The following is a 14,898-nucleotide window of genomic DNA, read 5'->3' on the forward strand; positions in this document are numbered from 1 at the left end:
GAGGCCTCGCGGCTCCGCTGATCCAGGTGCTGGGAGGCATATTACCCTTTTACTATAAAGGATAGAGGCCTGGTGCACGGGTGGGGGCTGGCTGGTTTGCCCTGAAGGGTGTCCTGGATCAGGGTGGGGGTTCCCACTGGAGTGCCTGGCCAGTCTGGGTGAGGGGCTGATGGCTGTTTGCAGCTGCTCACACACCCTTCAGGGTGGGGGTCCCCACTGGGGTGCCTGGCCAGCCTGGATGAGGGCATGATGGTTGTTTGCAGCTGGTCACACCCCCTGCACGGTGGGGGTCCCCACTGGGGTGCCTGGCCAGTCTGGGTGAGGGGCTGAGGGCTGTTTTCAGGCTGGCGGGTGACTGAAGCTCCCAACTGCTCCTTTTTTTCTTTTTTTCTTTAATCTGGGCCAGTTTTAGCTCTGAGGCTTGGCTCCAGCTCTTAGGCCTCCACTCCTGAAAGCAGGTATCTGGTTTGTTTGGGTTCTATAATCACAACACTGTTTCAACTCCAGCTCTGAGATCCCGGCTCGCTGAAAGCAGGTTTCTGGGGTTTTGTTTAGCTTCTATATTAGTAACAATGTTTCAAACTGCAAGCTCAGAGGCCGGCAGCGGCAGGCTGGAAATGTTGGAGTCCTCCATCACTGAAGCAAGCAAGCCTCATGTTCGCTTCAAGCTGCCTGGCTGCCGGCCGCCATCTTGGCTGGCAGTTAATTTGCATATCGCCCTGATTAGCCAATGGGAAGGGTAGCAGAGGTACGGCTAATTACCATGTTTCTCTTTTATTAGATAGGATTATCATAATTCTTGAAAAAACTGATTAGGAAATCTAACAATTGGTATGCAGCACCCAAGCTGCTTCCTATAACTGAAATAAGTCTTAACAAAACCATTAATTTTACAATGATAGGAGTCATTACTGCTGGATACACGTGTTTGATATATCTGACTACCCAGAGCTAGCATACCACTAAAATGAATTCCAAGGAAATAACCAAAATGCTTTATCATAGTATAATTTTATTGAATCAAATACTGTATAAAATAAGGGAGGCAGAAAATGGGGCTTAGAAATACAGTATTCCTATTTTATAACAGCTTCTTCAAATTAAATTTATTTTAACAAAACTGAAATGGCCCAGTTTATCTATGCTGAAATATCTTCTGACCTCCGTGCATGTACTCATATCAATTAGTATCAGAGCGTTTGCTTTCAGCTTAAATGTTTTTAGATAGAGCAAATATTTAGTAGGGAAAACTTTAGAATTTATTGCCTACTTAACTAAACCTATCTTTGTTGTTAAAAAGTTAACACTTTCTTCTCCAAAAAAAAAGAAACTTTCAGTTAAACATGGCATATTGAACATATGTGTTTAACCCTGGGTCCTCCCATTTACTAAAAAGTAAAGGAATAAAAAAGGCTTAAAGCACAAGTTCAAAGAGAACAAGAGAGAAGACAACAGGAAATCAGAGATCTCAATAAGATTTTGAAACCTAGAATGAAGATGAAAAAATAGTAACCAACTTAACAGAACAGAGAAAATGAAGCCTAAGGCAACAACAGAAAAATGCCTCAAAATATTCATGCTTGAGAACCCCCAGAAAGACTCAGGAATTTGTGAAACCAGATTATCCCTGAAAAGTGGAACTGCAAGAGGGGAAAGAAACAGGACTGGCTGAAAGCCTACATGAGAAGCAGGTAGACCCCAAATTCCTTCACTACACTTTTAGGCAAACATCAGGGTTTTACTCTCTGAAGATGAAGCTAGATTCAGATAGCAGGCACAACAGAGGGAGGGTGTAACCAGGACCTCTCTCCACCCCTTTCCACAGTTTATGCCCCAGAGTTCTAGCAGCCAGGTTCCCATCCCTATGATTGTTGATTTTGTGTCAACTTGGCTTGGCCATGGGGTACCCAGGTATTTGGTAAAACATTATTCTGGGTGTTTCTGTGAATGTATTTTGAATGATCTACTTTTAAATCAATGGGTTTTGAGTAAAGCAGATTGTCCTCCATAATGTAGGTGAGCTCATTCAATCAGAAACTTATCCTATCTACACTAATAAAAGAAAAAGATGCTAATTGACCATGACTTTGCTACACCCACCAGCCAATCAGAAGAATATGCAAATTAACCCAACAAAGATGGACGTTAAATTTGCATACTGCAGGTGGGGCGGGCAGTGCCAGACGCCACCCACGGGATCCAGGCCGCAGATCAGGAACCAGAGAGGCCAGCAATCACCCTGGCCAGAAGCCTGAGGCCTGGGCATGGGCAGAGCGGGCCATCGGAGTGGGCTGGGGGTCCCCTGCTCAGGCCTAATGCCCCAACCAGAGGCCTGAGCAGGGGCGGAGCCTGCGATTGGAGTGGGCTGGGGGTCCCCTGCCCAGGCCTAAGGCCCAGGCCAGAGGCCTTAGGCCAGGGCAGGCGTTCAGAGCGGCCTAGGGGTCCCCTGCACAGGACTAACATCCCTCTGGCCTGGGCAGGGTCAAAGCCTGCGATCAGAGTGGGCTGAGGGTCCCCTGCCAGGCATAATGCCCCAGCTACAGGCCAGAGGCCTGGGTAGGCGATCGGAGCAGGGTGGAGACCCCTGTCCAGGCCTAATGCCCTGGCCAGAGGTCTTAGGCCTGGGCAGACGATCGGAGCGGGCTGGGGGTCCCCTTTCCAGGCCTAAGGCCCCAGCCAGATGCCTGAGGCCTGGGTAGGGGTGGAGCCTGTGATACCACTGGGCTGGGGGTCCCCTGCCAGGCCTAACACCTGGCCTAAGGCTTTAGGCCTGGGCAGGGGCTGAGCCAGGGATCGGTGTGAGCTACAGAGGAAATACCTTTTCTGACCACTCATTGGCTAAGCTCCCTGTAGGCCACTGGTAATATTCTTAGTAACTTGGGTAATAAGAATACAAGAAGGTGATCTAGGGTTTTTCACCACACACCTGGAAAAAAAAAATGAAGGTCCGCTGCTGGAGGGCTAAGAAATGTCATATTCTGCCTTGGCCACTTTGGCTCAGTGGATAATGCCTTTGCCTGCCGATGGCAGGGTATGGGTTCAATTCTGACCAAGGGCATGTACCTAGGTTGCAGGCTCCTCCCTGGTCTGGGCCCAGATCAGGGCTCATGCAGGAGGCAACCAATCAAAGTGTTCCTCTCATTTTGATGTTTCTCTCTGTCTTTCCCTTTCACTTCCACATTCTCTAAAAATCAATGAAAACATATTCTCAGGTGAGGATAAAAAAAAAAAATAAAGAAATTATTATTATATGAAAGACACATCTTGAAAATGCCTAAAGAAAGTTGTCATTTTTTTCATGGTGACGGGACTGGAGTCCGTGTTGATGAAAACACCTTGGTGGCTGCGGTGACTGGCAGTGGCTGCAGCAGCGGGGTGATGGGGCTGGTTCCTTCCCATGATCAGCCCGGTCACCTCCCACAAAGGGAGGCAAGACTGTGGCTTACGCCCTATCCCCAAGGGGAGCAGGGAGCGGGCCTAAGAAATCAGTAGGACATCCCCTGAGGGATCCCAGTATGTGAGAGGAGGCAGGCTGGGCTGAGGGACACCCCCCCCCCAGTGCACGAATTTCGTGCACCGGGCCCCTAGTCTATATATCCTATCTAATAAAAGAGAAACATGGTAATTAGCCATACCTCTGCTACCCTTCCCATTGGCTAATCAGGGCGATATGCAAATTAACTGCCAGCCAAGATGGCGGCCGGGAGCCATGCAGGCTGAAACTAACATGAGGCTTGCTTGCTTCAGTGACGGAGGAAACCAACATTCCCCGCCTGCCTTGCCAGCCTCTGAGCTTGCACTTTGAAACATAATTACAAATATAGAAGCTAAACAAAACCGCAGATACCTGCTTTCAGCAGCAGAGGCCTCAGAGCTGGAGTCAGAGCTAAAACTGGCCCAGAATAAAAAAAGAAAACAGGAGCAGTTGGGAGCTTCAGTCACCCGCCAGCCTGAAAACAGCACTCAGCCCCTCACCCACACTGGCCAGGCACCCCAGTGGGGACCCCCACCGTGCAGGGTGTGTGACCAGCTGCAAACAGCCATCACCCCCTCACCCAGGCTGGCCAGGCACCCCAGTGGGGACCCCCACCCTGAAAGGTGTGTGACCAGCTGCAAACAGCCATCATGCCCTCATCCAGGCTGGCCAGGCACCCCAGTGGGGAACCCCACCCTGATCCAGGACACCCTTCAGGGCAAACCAGCCGGCCCCCACCCGTGCACCAGGCCTCTATCCTATATAGTAAAAGGGTAATATGCCTCCCAGCACCGGGATCAGTGGAGCCGCAAGGGCTCCTGGCAGCAGGATCAGCGTGACAAGGGGCAGCGCCCAAACCCTCTGATGGCCCTGCGGCTCTGTGTGTGACAGGGGGCGGGGCCACAACTCTCCTATCCGCCCTGCTCTGTTCGTGACAGGGGAAGGCGCCCCAACCCCCTGATCAGCCCTGCTCTGTGCCTGATAGTGGGGAGCTCTCCAACCCCCTGATCGCTCTGCGGCTCTGTGTTTTACAGCGTGTGGCGCCCCAATCCCCTGATCAGCCCTGCCCTGAGTGTGACAGCGGTGGCGCCCCAACCACATGATCGGCCCTGCTCTGTGGGCGATAGAGGGCGGCGCCCCAACCCCCCCCCCCCCCACTGGCCCTACTCTGTGTGTGATGGGGTAGAGCCATAACTTCCCCATCGGCCCTGCCCTGAGTGTGACAGTGGCGGCACCCCAACCCCCTGATCGGCCCTGCTCTGTGGGTGATAGAGGACGGTGCCCCAACCCCCTGATCTGCCCTGCTCTGTGCATGACAGGGGGCGGCGCCCCAACGCCCCAATCAGCCCTGCTCTGAGCCCAACCAGGGGCTGCACCTAGGGATTGGGCCTGCCCTCTGCCACCCGGGAGCAGGCCTAAGCCAGCAGGTCATTATCTCCCGAGGAGTCCCAGACTGCGAGAGGGCACAGGCCGGGCTGAGGGACCCCCTCCCCCCCGAGTGCACAAATTTTTGTGCACCGGGCCTCTAGTCTACATTAATAAAAGAGAAAAATGGTAATTGGTGTACGACGATACCCTTTTCATTGGCTAATCAGGGCTATATGCAAATTAACTGCCAACTATGATTGGCAGTTAACTGCCAACTAAGATTGGCAGTTAACTGCCAACAAGATGGCAGTTAATTTGCATATGTAGGCACAATGCAGGGAGGCGAAAGGGAAAGCAGGAAGAAGCCCCCTGCCACTGACAGTGATCGGAAACCCAGGGGGGAGCTAAGAGCTGGGGGGCAGGGCAAAGGCGGCCCTGGGGCCGCCTTTGCCCTGCCCCCCAGCCTTGATCGGAGAATCAGGCGCCTTTGCCGCCCTGGCCAGTGATAGCAGGAAGTAGGGGTGGAGCCAGCGATGGGAGCTGGACACGGTCGAAGCTGGCAGTCCCGGGAGCTAGGGGTCCCTTGCCTGGGCCTAAAGCAGAGCCCACGATCGCAGGGCCGCTGCAGCTGCGGGTCCCCGCTGCCCAGGCCTGACACCTCTGCCGGAGGCCTCAGGCCTGGTCAAGGGGCCGATCTGGTGATTGGTGATCGGAGGGTGATGAGGGTCAACTCCTCTGGCCGAGGCATCAGGCCTGGGCGGGGGACTGAGCCGGGGATTGGGGGGATATGATGGTCCCCTTGCCCAGGCCTGAAGCCTGGGTCAGAGGCGTCAGGCTTGGGCGGGGGGTGGAGCAAGCGATCAGAGGGAGATGGGGGCCCCCTGCCCAGGCATGATTCCTGGGCCAGAGGCCTCAGGCCTGGGCGGGGGCCAGAGCCAGTGATCGGGTGGAGATGGGGGTCCCCTGTCCAAGCCTGACACCTCTGGCGGAGGCGTCAGGCCTGGGCAAGGGGCCGATCCTGCGATTGGAGGGTGATGGGGGTCAATGCCTGAGGGCTCCCAGTATGTGAGAGGGGGCAGGCTGGTCTGAGGGACACTCCCCCCCTCCCAAACACACACACCCAGTGCACGAATTTCGTGCACCGGGCCCCTAGTATATATATAAAGAACCAGCGGCCCTCACATCCAAAACAACCAAAAGGATGACCAAACAGGGTGAGTGGGGCAACCAGGCCAGCAGGGGGTTTAGTGAGGGATGACCAAATGACTGAGCAGCAGCCTGCATGGGGTGACCAGGCCAGCACAGGGGACAGTGAGGGGCGACCAAACAACTGAACAGCAGGCTGTTTGGGGTGACCTGGCTGGCAGGGTGGTTAGTGAGGGAAGACCAAATGACTGAGCAGCAGGCTGTGTGGGGCGACCAGGCTGGCAGGGGGGTTAGTGAGGGACGACCAAACAACTGAACAGCAGGCTGCCTGGCGTGACCACAGGCCAGCAGGGGGGGGCACTGAGGGGCGACCGAACAACTGAACAGCAGACTGCAGGGGTGACCAGGCTGGCAGAGCGGGGAAGTTGGGGGTGACCAAGCCAGCAGGGGGAGGCAGTTGGGGGTGACCAGGACAGCAGGAGGGGCAGTTAGGAGCGACCAGGCCAGCGGGGGGAGGCAGTGAGGGGTGACCAGGTTGACAGAGGGGCAGTTGGGGGCGACCAAGCCCAGGGGGGTAGTTGGGGGCAACCAGGATGACAGGGAGGCAGTTGGGAGTGACCAGGCCAGCAGGGGGGCAGTTGGGGGCCAACAGGCTGGCAGGGGTGCAGTTGGGGGCAACCAGGCTGGCAGAAGGGGGCTGTTGGGGGTGACCAGGCCGGCGGAGGTGGGGGCAGTAAGGGGTGACTATGCTGGCGGGGTGGGGGCAGTTAGGGATAACCAGGACGGCAGTGGTGCAGTTGGGGGTGACCTGATTGGCAGGAGGGGCAGTTAGGAGTGATCAGGCAGGCAGGCGAGCAGTTAGGAGCCAGCGGTCCTAGATTGTGAGAGGGATGTCTGATCCCCAGGATCAGGCCTAAACCGGCAGTTGAACATTCCTCAAGGGGTCCTGGATTGGAGAGGGTGCAGGCTAGGCTGAAGGAACCCCCCCATCCCCATGCACAAATTTCATGCACCGGGCCTCTAGTCCTATCTAATAAAAGAGAAACATGGTAATTGGCGTACGACCGCTACCCTTCCCATTGGCTAATCAGCGAGATATGCAAATTAACTGCAAGCCAAGATGGCGGCTGGCAGCCAGGCAGCTTGAAACTAACATGAGGCTTGCTTGCTTCAGTGACAGAGGACTCCAACCTTCCCCGCCTGCCTTGCCGGCCTCTGAGCCTGCAGTTTCAAACATTGTAAGAAATATAGAAGCTAAACAAAACCCCAGAAACCAGCTTTCAGCCGCTGGGATCTCAGAGCTGGAGCTGATACAGTTTCAATTATAGAACCGAAACAAACCAGATACCTGCTTTCAGGAGCGGAGGCCTAAGAGCTGGAGCCTCAGAGCTAAAGCTGGCCCAGAATAAAAAAAAAAAAAAAGAAAAAAAGGAGCGGTTGGGAGCTTCAGTCACCCGCGAGCCTGAAAACAGCCCTCAGCCCCTCACCCAGACTGGCCAGGCACCCCAGTGGGGACCCCACCCTGAAGGGTGTGTGACCAGCTGCAAACAGCCATCATCCCCTCATCCAGGCTGGCCAGGCACTCCAGTGGGAACCCCCACCCTGATCCAGGACACCCTTCAGGGCAAACCAGCTGGCCCCCACACGTGCACCAGGCCTCTATTCTATATAGTGAAAGTGTAATATGCCTCCCAGCACCAGGATCAGCGGAGCCGTGAGGCCTCCCGGCACCGGGATCAGCATGACAGGGGGCAGCGCCCAAACCCCCTGATTGCCCTGCGGCTCTGTGTGTGACAGGGGGTGGGGCCACAACCTCCCTATCCGCCCTGCTCTGTGTGTGACGGGGTAGAACCATAACCTCCCCATGGGCCCTGCCCTGAGTGTGAGAGTGGCAGCACCCCAACCACCTGATCGGCCCTGCTCTGTGGGTGATAGAGGGCGGCACCCCAACCCACCCCCCCTCCACGGGCCCTGCTCTGTGTGTGATGTGGTAGAGCCATAACCTCCCCATCGGCCCTGCCCTGAGTGTGACAGTGGCGGCTACCCAACCCCCTGATCGGCCCTGCTCTGTGGGTGATAGAGGGTGGCGCCCCAACCTCCTGATTCGCCCTCCCCTGAGTGTGACGGGGGGGGGGTGCCCCAACTCCCCTATCGGCCCTGCTCTGTGCATGACAGGGGGGAGCTCCCCAAGCCCCTGATTGACCCTGCTCTGTGCGTGACAGGGTATGGAGCCCCAACCCCCCTGATGGGCCCTGCTCTGTGCGTGACAGGGGGTGGCGCCACAACCTGCCCATCGACCCTGCCTTGAGTATGACAGGGGGCGGTGCCCCAACCCCCCAATCGGCCCTACCCTGAGCATGACTGAGGGTGGCATCACAACCTCCCGATCGCCCTGTCATGCTCTGTGCATGACAGGGGGCGGCGCCCCAACTCCCCAATCGACCCTGCTCTGAGCCCGACCAGGGGCTGCACCTAGGGATTGGGCCTGCCCTCTGCCACCCGGGAGAAGGCCTAAGCCAGCAGGTCGTTATCTCCCGAGGGGTCCCAGACTGCAAGAGGGCACAGGCAGGGCTGAGGGACCCCCTACCCCCGAGTGCACAAATTTTTGTGCACCGGGCCTCTAGTATATAATAAAAGGCTAATATGCAAATAGACCAAATGGCAGAACAACCAAACAACCGGTCACTATGACATGCACTGACCACCAGGGGGAGCACATGAAACATGATGGGCGTCAGCCATGGCAGGATGGTGGAGCAGGTGAGCGGAGGTGCTAGTCACTGTCATCAGAGCGAGCCTCTGGTGGTTACTGAAAATTCTTTGCTCCCGCGTGCCGTTGTCCTGACCAGTACTCACACCTACTGCTAGCACCGGCCCCGCTTGCACCCGCTGCCAGTGCCGGCCCCAATCACTCCGCACCGTTAGCACATGGGAGCGGTGGTGGTGGGAGTGGGCTGCCAGCAGACAGGGGACCGGGGGCCATGGCAGGAGGGGCCAGGCAGGGGCACGGAGGATTGGCCAGACCCGCCCCTGTGCCCACTGCAGCCTCGTGGCCCACAGTTCCTTTCAAAGTGCACGAATTTATGCACTGGGCTCTTAGTATAAAATAAAAGGACCAACCTCCCTGAAGCAAGAGAATTCTCCAGCAGTCTGCCTTTGGACTCAAACTAGAACATCAGTCTTCAGCCTTCTGGCCTACTCTGAAGATTTTGAACTTGTGAGCCTCCATAATCATGTGAGTTTATTCCTTATAAGAAATCTGTTTAAATATATACACACACATATATATAGGGTGGGGCTAAAGTAGGTTTACAGTTGTGAGTATGCGATACACAGTTTATTCTTGCATTATTTATTAATTACTGCATTGTTTTTCATACAAACAACTGTAAACCTACTTTTGCCCCACCCCGTATGCATATCGTATTGGTTTTGTTTCTCTGGAGAGGCCTAATACACCCCATAGGCAGGAGAGATCGAATTCCTCTCTGGGAAAAATGACACAGTCATCTAGGGGGCTCCCCAATAAGAGAAACATCAAGATCTGACAATGAACAAATCCTGCTCACACACAGAAGTTTCCAATCACCATTTTGGTGCTTTATCATTACCAATGAATAAACATCATTTACCAGGCATTAGAGAAAAGCCATGAAAAAAACTAAAGAAAGAAACTCTAAGGAAACAAATCTGAGAATATTTTTTTAAAAAATCACAGCCTAAGTCACACAAGCTCATGCCTGACAGAGGAAGAATCCCAGAAACCATTCTCACCAATCCTTAAGATGAGACTTAACTCCCCCTTCCTGTTCCAAAGATCATTCTCAACAGGCACTGGTGTTTTAAAATATATTTTTTTTTTTTGTTGATTTCAGAGAAGAAAAGAGGGAGAGAGAGAGAAACATCATCATTGATTGGCCCCTCCTGCACACCCCACACTGGGGATTAAGCCCACAACCTGGGCATGTGCCTTGACTGGGAATCAAACCGTGACCTCCTGGTTTATAGGTCAACACTCAACCACTGAGCCACACTGGCTGGGTGGTCATTGTACTTTTAAAATAACAACAGGCCTGCTCCAAATCCCACCATTCATGCTTGCCACCAGAAAGACTATTTCTGCATTTTGCTTCCTCTGTGGATCAGGAGTTATGGGGCATGGGTGGATATAGAAGGGATTGAGGCCTTTATAGGAACCAGAAATTCAAGAAATTTACATATCCAATATATTTGTTCTCATGTGCTGATTATGGCTATTATCATTCTGCGTATATGTTTGGTTACATGTGAGCATGGCTATGTCTTCTAGGCTTCATATTATTGGACTTGAACAAATTTAACAAAATCCAGCTAATCAAAACAATTTTATGAATGCATCCTTATAAATGGGCATTGATAATGGAATAATTTAGTAATATACTGTATAGAATGCTAATAATGAAGCCATACAATTAATGTTTGTTTAAAAATTTTAGACAATCATGTACTAAATCATACACTTGACCATACACCATTTCAATTAATTCAAATCACCAAGATCTTAATGGTAAGAATCTTGTTATTCTGTTGAAATGTTTTGCTGTTGACATGGAAAAAGTACATCTTCATAATTTCTTTTAATGTGAAGTGAAATGTGATTTGGAAAAAAAAAATATTTTCATTAATATCCTCACAGAGCTAAGAAAAGATATTTTACCCATAGAAGCAAAACTGGAAACTATAAAACAAGAACAATCATTGAATTGTACTAATAGGAAACCTCACACTAGAGAAGCATGAATGTGCACGTTTGTGTTTTTCATTAAATTTGAATGCCCTCAGGTAGGTCATGCAGGTTGTAGCAGTTGGGCATAGGCACTACAACTTCCTATTGTGTTATACCCAAAACTTTACAGATTTCTGTTACCTGGAAGGTATAGTGGAAATAACAATGCAAGAGGGCTGTAAGGACAAAAGATAATGGTCAGAGAATATACTGAAGTTTAAGTATCCAGAAAAGAATGCTTTTTCCTAGATCATATCCATACAAAAAGTAAACTAATAAAGTAGCTGTTTCTTACTACTCCCTGACACTTATTTTCCAGCCATACCAACCCAGTTCCCTAAACAGTTTCTGCTATTTTACATCTTTGCTCATGCTGTTCCTTTTGTCAGGAGTGTCCTGCTCTTCCTTCTTGGCCTAGTTAAATACTATTCATCCATTAAAACTTCTCTCAAGTATCACCACTCCTCCTTGACCCCAGTTTTATTTGTTGACTGAGTTGCCTAGGCAAAAAGCTCCTTGAAGGTAATAACTCATTCCATTTTATATCCCCAAAGCCTAGCCCAATACCTATCACAGAATACACTGGCTAGTTTTGGGTCTTTTTGGTACTCACCATTTTTGCCTGAAGATCAAGCAGTTTTCGCACACGAAATGGTTGGACTAGTAAAGGTTAAAAAAAAAGAAATATTATGTATGTAGTTCAGAATAAACAGGACCCATGTGGCTCATATATATAGCTTTTTCTTACAACACATCAAGAATATAAACACCCTGTTCAGTTAAACCATTAAGCAGATGCTCTTAGATAAAAGTACTAAAAAGCAATTCCCACAAAATCATGTCATAGAACTAATGGTAACAGTTAACTTTATAAAGGCCAATACAAATGCTAATTCCACAGAGTGAATGTAATATAACTGTAATAAAAATACTCACCATTCTCTTTTTTGGTAAGTAAATATAAGAAATGGCAGACATAAGGGCACTGTTAAAAGAAAAAAACTTTTAAAAAGAGAGAAATGACAATGCATCTTGAACAGGACAGCAATACAGTCTCCTCAAACATAGATCTTATACTAATTAAGTAAAAAGGACATCACTGAACAATAAAGCTTCTCTTTATCATACTACACAGTAGTGATTAAAGACAACAGTTTTAAGTTGTATCTCATGATGCCATTTAAAAAAATTATTTTTGGTATATAAAAACACTGCAGGCAGTCTGAAAAATAGAAAAACTCCTTCTACCTAACAAAAATTCATATATTCCTTCTAAAAGCCAATATTTATTAAGATACAAAAATTTTATCCTGAATTCTCATGTTATTTGGTAATCAAAATGATCATTTTCAATGACCTTAATATTCCAGTGAGTGGATATAATCCATAATTTAATTTACCATTTAGCCCAAAGTTTGTCAAATAGCACACACTCAATAAATTTATTACTTAAATTACTGAGTGACTGGTTCCATTATACCATTTCCCTTTGAGTGTCCACTTTTTGAGGTTTTATTCTAGATGAAGGGTCAGCAAACTCCAGTGCACCTGTTTTTGTAAATCAACTTTATTGGAACGGAGCCACACCCCATTAGGAAATTGAAAAATAAATTATTAAATGGGACTGAGGAAGGTAACAAAAACAAACTTTTTAAAAACAAACTTGTATTTTTGTAGTCATAACTCTAAAGTGTAAAGTCTAAAGTATGGCATTACACAGAGAAGCATCAATCAGAATGTCAAACCTCAGAGAGAAGGTAGGGGCGGGTGGGGTGAAGGGGGAGAGATCAACCAAAGGACTTATATGCAAGCATATAGGCCTAACCAATGGACACAGACAACAGGGCGGTGAGGGCATGGGTGGAGGGGATGGGGGGGAATGTGGTGATAAGGACACATATGTAATAACTTAATCAATAAAGAAATTTAAAAAAACATAAATAAAATATGGCATTACATATTGCCTCTTAGCAATGGATTCAGAAAGACTCTGGACATACCTGTAAGAAGAATGAATTTAGATATAGGATCCTTTTTTTAAGGGAAGAATACATATTATGACCACATATGCCATATTCGACAAAATATAACTTCCAGTAAAAAAAAAACCCATTATCTCACACCCCTAAAATATGATACATTAGTAGCACTATCATATTGGGTATGAAACAGAAGCAAGTGTCACACAATCACTTGCCCTAGGCACAAACAGCATAGGAAACCTGACATCTGACATACTCCCTTCATCCCACCTAGAAAGGAAAAACTTAGATGTACCTAGGACTTTACAACTGCCTTTCTGGCAAATACCTAACCACCATATCTGAGTCACTCCAGAGTCAGGCTCCCACCAAATTACATGAAAATGACTTTTCTGAAGTAATGCTTTTAAAAGTTAGGCTCCTGATTTCTTAATCAGGGTGATATTTGCACAAATGCATTTGGTTTATAAAAATTTATTAAGCTAATCAATTATGATACAGGCAATTTTCTATATGTAATTGTACTCAAATAAATTTTTTTTCTATTTTGTAAGTTTCTTTTTTTTTTTTTTAATCCTCACCCAAGGATATTTTTTCCACTGATTCTTAGAGAAAGTGGAAGGGAAGGGGAGAGACACAGAGAGAGAAACACCAATGTGAAAGAGACACATAAATCAGTTACCTCCTGCACGTACCTCAGGGCTAGAGATCAAGCCTGCAACCGAGGTATGTGCCCTTTACCAGAATCAAACCCGCGACCCTTCAGTCCACGGGCCAACGCTCTATCCACTGAGTCAAACTGGCTAGGACAATATTTTTTTTCTTTATATTTTATTGATTTTTTACAGAGAGGAAGGGAGAGGGATAGAGTTAGAAACATGAGAGAGAAACATTGATCAGCTGCCTCCTGCACACCCCCCACTGGGGATGTGCCTGCAACCAAGGTACATGTCCTTGACCGGAATAGAACCTGGGACCTTTCAGTCCTCAGGCCGACGCTCTATCCACTGAGCCAAACCGGTTAGGGCTAGGACAATATTTTTTTAAATATAGAAGAAAAAGAAGAAAACCAGAAAAAAAACCAAGATGGCGGCATAGGTTAACGCCGGAGATTGCTGCCCTCGAACAACCACTTCAGAGATATAACTAAAGGACAGAACAGACATCGTCCAGAACCACAGGAAGGCTGGCTGAGTGGAAATTCTACAACTAGGAGGAAAGAGAATATCATACCCAGACTCAGAGGAGGCGCAGTGCTGAAGTGAAATACTCAGGTGCGGAGTGCGCGCTCGGAGCGGGCTGGCGGCCGAGGGCGTGGTTGTTGTTTTCAATCGGGAGGGAGTTTCAGACTCTGAGCTCCAGATCCGGGCGAGTCTCTGGGGACCAAGACTCAAACGGGAGAAGCCGGACTGTCTGGCTTCAGTCGGAACTTGAAGGCAGCTTTCTCTCCGAGGTTTGCAGCCATTGCTGGGACTCTGAGAGGCAGAGCCCCTAGGGACGGAACTGAGAGCAGCCATAACTGCTCGCTCAGGCCCGCCCTGTAGATCCCTGGGGACCTGCCCCGCCCAAGCCCGGCGCAGAACCATTTGCCCGATAGCCTCAGGCAAATGCTAGATTAGCACCGCCCTAGAGATCCAGCACAGAAGCCCTCCCACTGCAGACACAGCAGACTCTCATAGCCAGTTAGCCTGGAGGTCAAATCACCCCCGGTATTGCCGACATCATTCAAGGCTTAAAGGCAACAAGACTGCACACAAAGACCACTAGGGTGTGTACCAAGAAAGCATAAAAAATGCGGAGACAAAGAAACAGGACAAAACTGTCAATGGAGGATATTGAGTTCAGAACCACACTTTTAAGGTCTCTTAAGAACTGTCTAGAAGCTGCCGATAAACTTAGTAAGGCCCTCGAAAAGACTGGTGAGACCGCCGATAAATGTAGTGAGATCCTCAAGAAATCTAATGAGACCCTCAATGTTGTGATAAAGAACCAACTAGAAATTAAGCATACACTGACTGAAATAAAGAATATTATACAGACACCCAACAGCAGACCAGAGGAGCGCAAGAATCAAGTCAAAGATTCGAAATGCGAAGAAGCAAAAAACACCCAACTGGAAAAGCAAAATGAAAAAAGAATCCGAAAATACGAAGATAGTGTAA

The 14,898-nt window shown here is 49.3% G+C and overlaps 1 protein-coding gene across 1 annotated transcript in view; it reads right to left on the minus strand.

Moving 5' to 3' along the window:
- The window catches only part of CENPI (centromere protein I), a 78,014-nt gene that overhangs the window by 39,336 nt on the left and 23,780 nt on the right, over positions 1-14,898 (minus strand). Inside the window, exons 6-7 of the mRNA XM_059680145.1 lie at positions 11,691-11,739; positions 11,368-11,414 (exon numbers count right to left, since the gene is read on the minus strand). Coding sequence (XP_059536128.1) covers positions 11,368-11,414; positions 11,691-11,739 — 96 coding nt within the window. The remainder of the gene's footprint in view (positions 1-11,367; positions 11,415-11,690; positions 11,740-14,898) is intronic.

Source organism: Myotis daubentonii, chromosome X, assembly GCF_963259705.1.
Source record: "Myotis daubentonii chromosome X, mMyoDau2.1, whole genome shotgun sequence".
Classification (NCBI taxonomy): domain Eukaryota; kingdom Metazoa; phylum Chordata; class Mammalia; order Chiroptera; family Vespertilionidae; genus Myotis; species Myotis daubentonii.